This window comes from Protomyctophum parallelum (genome assembly GCF_964188405.1).
Source record: "Protomyctophum parallelum genome assembly, chromosome: 4".
NCBI classification, from domain to species: Eukaryota; Metazoa; Chordata; class Actinopteri; order Myctophiformes; family Myctophidae; genus Protomyctophum; species Protomyctophum parallelum.
In genome coordinates, this window is record NC_139700.1 from 44,959,138 (window position 1) to 44,969,426 (window position 10,289).

At 42.7% G+C, this 10,289-nt stretch overlaps 1 protein-coding gene across 2 annotated transcripts in view; it reads right to left on the reverse strand.

Moving 5' to 3' along the window:
- The window catches only part of cd82b (CD82 molecule b), a 35,803-nt gene extending 25,875 nt beyond the window's left edge, over positions 1–9,928 (reverse strand). The window contains exons 1-2 of one of the 2 annotated variants that reach the window (XM_083763154.1): positions 9,846–9,928; positions 79–163 (exon numbers count right to left, since the gene is read on the reverse strand). In XM_083763154.1, coding sequence (XP_083619280.1) covers positions 79–141 — 63 coding nt within the window. In that variant the 5' untranslated portion in view covers positions 142–163; positions 9,846–9,928. The remainder of the gene's footprint in view (positions 1–78; positions 164–9,845) is intronic. The other variant, XM_083763155.1, reaches the window with a different exon arrangement.
- Between the last annotated feature and the right edge of the window lie 361 nt (positions 9,929–10,289).

Below are 10,289 nucleotides of genomic sequence, written 5' to 3' on the forward strand. Positions count from 1 at the left end.
GACAGACAGACAGACAGACAGACAGACAGACAGACAGACAGACAGACAGACAGACAGACAGACAGACAGACCACTTACAAAGAAGAGCAGATTGAAGAGGAACAGGAAGTACTTGGTGGCGGTGATGCAGCCTTTCCCCATGGCGGCTGCTGCTGACGTGCTCCTGGAACGAAACAAAAGCCGGTTTATAGGTTTTTTTGGAAGGCTGTATATACAAAATAATAATATTATTAACACATTTAGACCTGAAAACGATTTTAAAAATGTCTTCTAATGTCTTCGGTTTTCTGAAATACCCATGTTTCTACGTCAGTGGTTCTCAAGAATGTTCATGTCAAGGACCCCCAAGATTATGTAATATTATGTAATTGGCATAATAAATACATAATAATAAATGTTTTATTGACCCATAATAGTGATTAGTATTTAACCATTTATTTTTGGTACGGCCATGACAGCAATGGTAGGAAAAAAAATATATATAATATTAATATTCGGTATTCGGTTTTCAGCCAACTGCTTCCTATACTCGGTATTCAGTTTCGGCCAAGAATTTCCCTTTCGGTGCATCCCTGGTTAAAATGGATCGAGGCGGGGGGTTGAACTGGGAGAAGGCCGCCCAGGGATAGACTAAGGGGTTTGGAGTGAATGTCTTGCAAGCAGATACAATTTGATTCAACACATCATCGGCTATATTATTTCACACGCTCAGTATTGTGCTGACCTATTCAAATATCACCCTGCTATCTGTGCATCTAACATCAACAACCTCTGTCTGTCTGTCTGTCTGTCTGTCTGTCTGTCTGTCTGTCTGTCTGTCTGTCTGTCTGTCTGTCTGTCATCTAACACAGTGTTCTCCAAACAGTGGGTCGGGACCCATTTGTGGGCCACAGATAAATGGCCGTGGCCTATTATATGGGTGAGTGAGAATCCCAAAATAAAAGCATGCTTTTATTGTATGAGCTACGGGTAGGCTTGTCACATTAATTGCATAATCGCCCAATTGCCATTATTTGAGATAATCAAATTTATTTAGTATAATCATAATCATTTTCAAAATGTTCAACATTTTCATAGTGGAAATAGCTGATCTACAAGCTCAGTAGATCACAATACAATATACAACGCATAGTGGCTATTTCCACTAGTAATCGTCAACTTAAAAATGTTAATGGTGTGTGTGGTCTGGTGTTTTTTTTTTACACATTTCAACCGACTGATGTCAGCGACTTCATTTTACTTACAGTCTGTAGTGTGAAGAACAAAGTCTAGTGTATATAGGCTGTACTTTAATCCTGATCTTAATCATTTCCACAACTGTAATCTTAACACCTCCACAGACGTCTTAAAAAAACGCGCGGTGTCTAGGATGTCTGGGGACGTTTTATACTTGTTAATCGATATAAAACGGTCTTGCTAAAAATCATACATTTGGAACCGACCCGGTTATTAGGCAACGCTAGCCCAAACATTTAGAGGGTTTTTTTCGATTCTGGCGAATCTCTCTACGAGAGTCTAAAAGATAACCCCGCCCCTAACGTCGAAAAGGAACGTTTGTGCCTCAAAATCACTCTTACCTTGTACAAATTACCTTGCTTTAAATGTTGCCCCACTTGTTTGTGAGGTGTTCGCAATCAGATTAAACACCGCACATGCTTATTTTTCAATAAAAAAGGTATTTTAATCAACTGTCTCAGAATCTGCCGGCCATCTTGCTTTTCTCTCCATTGTAAATGCGCAAGAGAACCCTGGCCGCTAGGGGCGCGGGCAATATTCTGTTGCGCCGTTTACTGCATTTACAATGGAGGATTCAGAAACAGAGTGGATTAAAATACCTTTTTTATTGAAAAATAAGCATGTGCGGTGTTTAATCTGATTGCGAACACCTCACAAACAAGTGGGGCAACATTTAAAGCAGCTTCGATTTTGCATTTGTACAAGGTAAGAGTGATTTTGAGGCACAAACGTTCCTTTTCGACGTTAGGGGCGGGGTTATCTTTTAGACTCTCGTAGAGAGATTCGTCAGAATCGAAAAAAACCTCTACGAGAATCTAAATGTTTGGGCTAAGGCAACGCCTTGCGCAGGCTTCGTGCGCGCACACCGTTCACTTCCTTGTTTAAGACCCGACTTAAAAAAATGTTTCTCTCTGAATCTACGCTGCATCAGTCCAGCGGATCAAAGCGTACAATATTAACGCTTCTGAAGAGAAATCAATGTTTCCATAAGCGCAATGTAGAAATGGAAGATTTCACTTCCCGATTTTGGGGGAAAGGAAAAGCGTTTTCAGAATTAAAGCTCCCTGCATCCGGCCGGCACACACTGGATATACTTGTGGGGAAATGCAGGACCTCACAAGTATAGTAACACACACACACACACACACACACACACACACACACACACAGCTAGATGACATAAGCAGCTGTGTCAGTGTTAAACACAGTTTCCTGTGAGAAACATCTGCGTTGCCACACACACCCGCTGTGGCTGCAGAGAAGCAGTAAAGATTTTCACCAGCGTCATTCAGACCTGCTATTTTTTCACCCTGGAAACTCAAAATATAGTCTGTGGCAGAGCAATGAGAGCACACACACACACGCATGCATGCATGCACGCACACACACACACACACACACACACACACACACGCATGCATGCATGCACGCACGCACACACGCGCAGTGTGGTTGAGCACATACGTGGTGGTTGTTGGTTATTTGAGGAGTCTGAAAATACCCAACAAGGAACAAGACTCATGTTAAATACATACCGAGTATGAACAACACCCACATTTCACACGACAAACACCACTTCTTGTAAATATCTGTATAGTTGTTAAACTTAAACATTTCACCAAGACAGATCTTGTTGTATATGGGGGGGGGGGATGTCCCTGGCATTTTTCTTCAAAGATTTAGTTTTTCGAAACGGCAGATTTACAAGCTCACAACGCGTCGCATCGCGACACGTTGTGAGCTTGTAGTAGTAGGTCAGATAATTTCCAATAGTCGACGCATATACATAGTGGTTCTTTTGGGCTTGTTTTCGCGTTATCTGACCACACTGATTCTGACGGGTGGATGTCGTCCAGACGTCCACATTCCACACACTCCACACGCTCTCTCACACACTGTTCTGTGTGTTTATGGTTAGATAAGCGTCCAGTCTCACATCACCAACACTTCATCCATCATCAGACTACTACAGGGTGGCCAACCTTCATATAGGCACGGTGCCAACAGCCTGAAAACACAGCGATACCTGGCCGGGGGACGGCCTAGCGGTCCGGGCAACCTAGGCTGGTAATCCAGCGTGACAGTATGTTGCAGCCTTGAGTCCCGATCGCGACGACCTTTGTCTTCCCCCATCTCTCTCACCGTTTCCTGACTACACTACTGTATATCTATCAATAAGGCAAAAAGCCCAGACCTACAAGCTCGTAGGGCGCCACTCGGTGGCGCGCTATGAGCTTGTACAAATACATATATTTGTTGGGGTCCTTGACATGAAACTAGTTGAGAACCTGCACTGACATAGAAAACATAGGGTTTCTCAGAAAACTGTCAGGATTTAGAAGACATTTGCAGAATCGTCCTCAGGTCAAAATGGGGTTAAAGGTCGCTGGCACCATAATAGTACAGTGCATACCATAGGCCTGCCCTACACCCAAATACCAAGGTGTGTTTTGGTGTAGTAGTGTGACTCATGTTGGTTTACATGCATGTCATCAAAACTCTACTCTGTCTCCAAGCAGTGTTGCCACTGGACTGATTATTATAGGTGACGTCTGACTTGTTTCTTCTGTAAAGTAGCCTGTAAAACATTGGTAGTGGTATATTGGTTGTGGGTTTAGGGGCTTGTTAATTTGCTTATTGGGGTCTCGCTTCCTAATATTTAAACCAATGGTTCTCAAAGTTCAAACAAGCCAAATTTAAATTTAAAACATCCACAGACTGAACACATAATAACAGATGTGTAAATTAATTATGTTGTTAAAATTAGAGGTGCTCCGATCAGGGTTTTTTGGGACCAATCCCGATCACTGATTGTTTTACTCACCGATCTTTGCATAAGTAAATAAATAAACCCACATCAAAACTGTTCCTGTGTGCGGGGAGGAAGGGGTGAATGTTTAGGCCTGTCGCAAAGATGCAAAAATGATATTATACTATATATCTGATTGGCTTTTATACCACTTAAACGGTATAAAAGATTGGTTTCTCCAGATCGGGTATTATAGCCTGGGCAGCATTCCATTTCATGTTTATGATCCAGTCGGGAGCGGGTGGTAACTTTCGTCATGTTGTAGTCAATGATTTGTAGTCGCCACAAGGCGGAATCAGTACTATGAATAGGTACTTTCTTATTCTTATTTCCTGCTTGATGACTACAAATCAATGACTACAACATGACGTAAATTACCATCCGCTCCAGACCGGTTCACACGGCGATTTTGGAAAACAGACCAGGCTTTCCTCCGAGGTGGAAAGCCTGGTGACGCCATTTGGAGTGAAAATCGTCACACATCTAGTTAAAATGTTTCAAAAATAATATATTTAAAGATACTGTATTGAGCTTGCAGATCTGCTATTTTCAAATAGTCGATTTACATACGGAAGGTTGAAAGTGATCATGTGGCCTTGTTTTCATAGACCTGGTGGTTGCTCTTTCTCTTTCGCAAAAACCTAGCAACACCGACTCCAACCAAGGTCAGTACACTATGCCAACTCCATAAGGCAGACACAACAGTGTAGGTGGTGGGTTTTGTCTCGTTTAGTGTGTAGTGGGAGGAAGAGTGATAGGGCTTTAACGCACTTACTCATGATTTGTGTGTCTGTTTACAAAATGAAGACAACTCCCTGTTCAATCCCCAGACTCCCCGCGTGGGAAGGGAGTAAGGGACACTGAAGCCCAAACATCTTAACCGCTTGCCTAAGAGGGAATATTAGGCTTCAGACAGAGGCTCTGACACGCTCTGCTACACATTACATGCATGCTTATCTAACTAACTGCAATTCCACTGTTACTGAACACTCTAGCAAATGATTACTATCACACAATATAGAGCTATTTATTTAAGACTTATTTGAACAGAACACTGACTGACACAACCGCTACGGGGTGGTGCATACTTAGTTTAGACTAGTCATTGGTTAGACATGGGTTAAGGATAGGTTTAGGTGTGCTGCCCCGTGGGAGGTTAGGTTTAGGGTGAGGGTTTGAGATAGGTTGTAGTTGTAGGACTAATGACTGGTCTAAGTATGACTAGTCTAAACCAAAAACTGTCTAAACTAAGCACTGCACCCACTGCTACACTTGGGTGCAGTACTTAGTTTAGACAGTCTTTGGTTTAGACTACTCATTGATTAGACTAGTCATTAGTCCTACAACTACAACCTATCTCAAACCCTCACCCTAAACCTAACCTCCCACGGGGAAGCACACCTAAACCTAACCCATGTCTAACCAATGACTAGTCTAAACTAAGTATGCACCCCCACCTTTTAACTAGCATCCATACACACCGACAGAGTCACAGAACAGACAGGAAATAACCTCACACTTTGTCCAGTAAAGGTGAAAACGGTGAGTGACTACAGTGTTTCCTTGTTGTGACTTGTGAATTACACTGTAAAATGGAAACCCCCCTAAGATGGTTTCATTTTAGACTCCTAAAGAAGATCCACCAGCTACATAGAAAGGTTTAATTTTAATCCCCTAAAATCCCCCAGCTACACATAATATGGTTTAATTTTGACGTTCAGATAAGAAACAGATAAGAAACGTTTTCTGTTGAGTCAGTCAACCCCAGACTGGACTAACTGGGTCTTTTTATATATTTATATATTTTTTTTTTATCCCACTATTTTGTAACCCATTTTTCACCCCTGTGTCAATTAGCTAATGTGATCCTGGGCTCTACACACCCTCCGTCAACGTGTGGAGAGCAACGGACTTGAACTCAAGCTTCCTTCATGCCTGAGTGTCCAAGTTGCTCCTTTACGCCTGACAGGGGGGGGGGGGGGTCCCTGGTTGGACGTAGCGCGTGGAAGGAACACGTTATTCCGACCAGTTCCTTTCCCCTCCATCAGGCGCCCCGGCTGGCCAGGGGGAGGCAGTTTAGAGAGAAAGGCCCTTTCGCCAAACTGGGTCTAATAATTATCGTCGTCTCCTCACTCACAATCCAGTATAGTGTCATGCTCGTATCACGCAGTACCACAACGCGTCCCCTAACTGCCCTAAGTAGTACCATCTGTTGGGTGATTGCCCAGGCTAGGCTGCTGAAAGACGCTTGTGAGAAAACAATATCTGCTCCTCCGACAACAATAAATACATTGGCTGCCTCATTCGCACCTTTTTATCAAGCTACAAAAGGTGCCGACACAACTCGCACATATCATGGTCATTATGAAGTGTTGAGCTGGACTTTCTACATGTAGCCTACGGTCAAATCTGTTTCATGAATATTATATTTGATTGTATATAGTGAAAGTGCTGAGTCAGAATGAAAACTACATGGACTTTCCTACATTTACTTTCTTCCTAAGTTCCTTCCAGCACATGTCAGATGGACATGATGATGCCACATGGTGAGAGTGTGTGTGCGTGTGTGCGCGCTGCGTGCGTGCGAGCGTACCACTTAACCCTTAAGACCTGAGGCTAATTCTTCACATGCCTTCTAAACCAGTAGTTCTCAAACTTTCCCCCCCAACATTCTGTGAGCTTGCATATCTGCCATTTTTGAGAATCACTGTTCTAAATCCTAAAGAGTCTTCTCAAAAAACTAACTAATACTATAACGGGTCAACGACCTAGACTTCGTAAACTAGATCTGAGTTGGCCATGTACTTGACAAACCTTTCTTCTTCTGTCTCCTGGTCACAACAAGTCATGCACGCTATATGAGCTTTGTAAGATCTGCTATTTTTGAGGCCAATGTTCCTGCCGGAATATGGATGCTGGCGTTCAAGTGGATAAGTATGGATCAGGAATCAATCTTATTATGGTTAAGTAGTCCTCACTTTTCTGTCCTCGCGTTTTATCCTCAAGTCCAATCCGGCTAATCACTTGTGGCGTCCTCACTTTTGATCCTCAATACGTACATTGCTCAGCCAATCAAATCATCGCTATAGGGTGCTCAGCCTATCAAAACATAACTATGGGGTAAACACAAGCACGCAGAGCTGGGCATAGGAGCCCCTCAAAAAACAATCTTGGCATAATTGTTGCTAAACGCAAATTCAATCAGTGTTGCACACATATTATTGTAGTGGTTCTCAAAGTGAGGTTCAGGTAAGGTTCAGGGACCCAATGGGTAACTACTTGAGGAATGAGGAGGGGGTTCCAAATAGACCCTTACAGCCAGGTCTGGAACTCTTAGAGTGTACACATGGAACTTTATGAGTCCATTTGGTTCCCTTTGTACACTCTCAGAGTTACGGTGGTCCTTGAAATAAAAAAATTAAAGTTTGAGAACCACTGGTATTAAAAATTGTATAGCAGACCTGAAGTCAATACAGTTTTGACAATGTGAAACAGTTCCAAAATGTTGCATCCGGTTCTGGATCCCAAGAGTTGAGTATTATAAGAATGGATCAGAATAATCTCACGATTAATGCCAAAAATGCGTCAGTTGCCTTGATGACACTGTGCCAAATATACCATCTGGCACAGTGGCCAGACCCTCTTAGAACACCCCCCCACACACACACACACACACACTCAGACACACACACACACACACACACACACACACACACACACACACACACACACACACACACACACACACACACACACACTCCACACAGTATGGTATTAATAATTTGACCCATATACACATCTGTGAGTCCATTAACTTGCTGGAATAGGATTGCGTTCCCACTTCCCCTGGCCTATGAGCTAAAAGCAGGTTTTAATAGCCCGACATTCTTTATACACACAGACACCATATTGCTCATACAGTACTACACATGTCCACTCGCTCACATACAGCACATATTATTTATATAGCGCATATACACACGCAATGTAGACACAGACCCCCACTTACACACACGAAAAGATATTCAATGCATGTGCATTTATAGCGTAAACATTACACTATATGTTACATTAAAATAAAGGCTAGTCATGGACACTAACTCTGCTGGCAACCTTGCGGTTACCATCCGGCCACCCTGAGCCACCGTACGCCCCAGAGACCAACCACTGGCTGAGCATGCCGCCTTCTGCACAGGTTCTTCCAGACAAACGCTGTGGTCATTCAGCCTTTGTCTACAATGGAGAGGTGTATATATTTGGTGGCAAAAACTATGATTTACATCAACGATGATGATCTGTGGAAATTAAATCTAAAAAACCTTCTCCCGGACACAGGTTAAGCCCAAGAGGAATTCAATTGCCCCATTTTCAAATAGGTATGGTATGGCTGGCTGCTGTTGCATGGTGGGAGATCTTATCATCCTCTTTGGAGGATCCAAATATGTTGAACTGAATGTCTTGGACACACACGGGTCCTATAGTCTGATGCAAGCTCCCAGTTATTCGGTACGGTCTGGAGCAGTCAGAACTACCACAGTAACCACACAACATCAGGTGGGAAGCCATGACTGATGATCTCCGTATGTCCAACCTATTCTGTGGAAACCTTGCACGTCCAAAAACATTACTTTTACAATCTCCTGTCTGACTGACAGACAGGGTCAAAAACATAAACATAAGCAATATGGACGGAGTTTTAATAAAAACCAGTGTTATTTCAATATGGATCTCGGATGACATTGCACAGTCCATGACACCACAACTATGCTGTCGGCACTGATGCCAATCATCATCATATTTGGGCAAAGTTTCAGGCCCAATTTGTCTTCCATTGACCGTGTGAAATGATTTGCGTTGACAGCGTAGCGTACACATGTACTGTAGCCTACTGTACAACTGTAACTGACTACTAGAGACAGAGAGAGAGAGACATACAGTAGCCTACAGCAACCAGGCAGATATGATGAGATATCAAAGCATAAAGGACTAGAGTTCAATGCAGCACAGTTATATATAGGCTATGTTATATTCATACTCAATAGTGTAGAATACATCATCTATTTTCAAAACAATCTTGAAACTTTCCCCCAGCATGTTAATATACTGTAGCGTCACAATCATTTCAACCACAATAACCATGATACTATGGCTAAACCTAACAGCTTTTCTTTTTTTAACACCAATCTTGAGAACCACTGCTATTGGCATGAGTCAGTGGCTATAGTGGCATCCATAGCATGAATGAATGAACAAAATATAGAGTTGCAAATTGCGGCTATAATTACATAGGTCTACATGTCATGTACTGTATGTATTCCATCAGGAATTCATACTGGCCTTATCCATCTCCACAAACAATAAACAAGAATAGCCTAAACAATAATAGGGCAGGCATGCAATTGGTATTAAGGAGCAAACGAATCAACAGTAAAAGTGAAGCCAACATTCTAAGGGTGCATGGCTACTGTAGGTACACAGTACAGTGCACTGTAGTGTAGTGTAGCCTAACTAAACATTTCGCGGCAGCCTGGTTGAAAAACACGTTTAACAACTAAAGCGATGTTTTATCAGCACGACGACAACGATAAGTAGAGTTTAACTGTTGTGAGGTTTACGAATGAAGTCGTTCGTTGACTTTGCGTGGTCTACTTCTTTACGTACTCAACTCGTGGCTTAATGTTCTCTCTCTGGGTTTCTGTTCAAAGTTCAACACAAGCAAACAAAACACAACGACAACAGTGTGCGTGACGTCATCAACAAACACCGTACAATTATAGATAGATCAATAGAGTGTCGATACTCACTGTTTACCACTTTAATGTCTCTGGATGGAGAGAAGTTAAGAGAAAACAGCGACTGCACCGCTGTAGAGACACACACGGAATGACTACAGTCTGACTGACTCTGAGGCTGTGTGTGTGTGCGTGTGCGTGTGCGTGTGTGTGTGTGTGTGTGTGTGTGTGTGTGTGTGTGTGCTTGCGTGCGTGTGTGTGTGTGTGTGTGTGTGTGTGTGTGTGCGTGTGTCACTGTCACACTGCCACCATGCGGCAGACAGTGGTACAATCCGTAGATTCCGATCAGCCAATCAAAGCGTGCAAGAACATGCATGTCTTCTTTTCTTTTTTTTTGTAACATTTATTTACACAGCAGGTATATATAGTAGAACTATAACTATTGCTTTATTATAAGACCTATGTTTGATATGAGAGAGAGAGAGAGAGAGAGAGACAGACAGACAGACAGA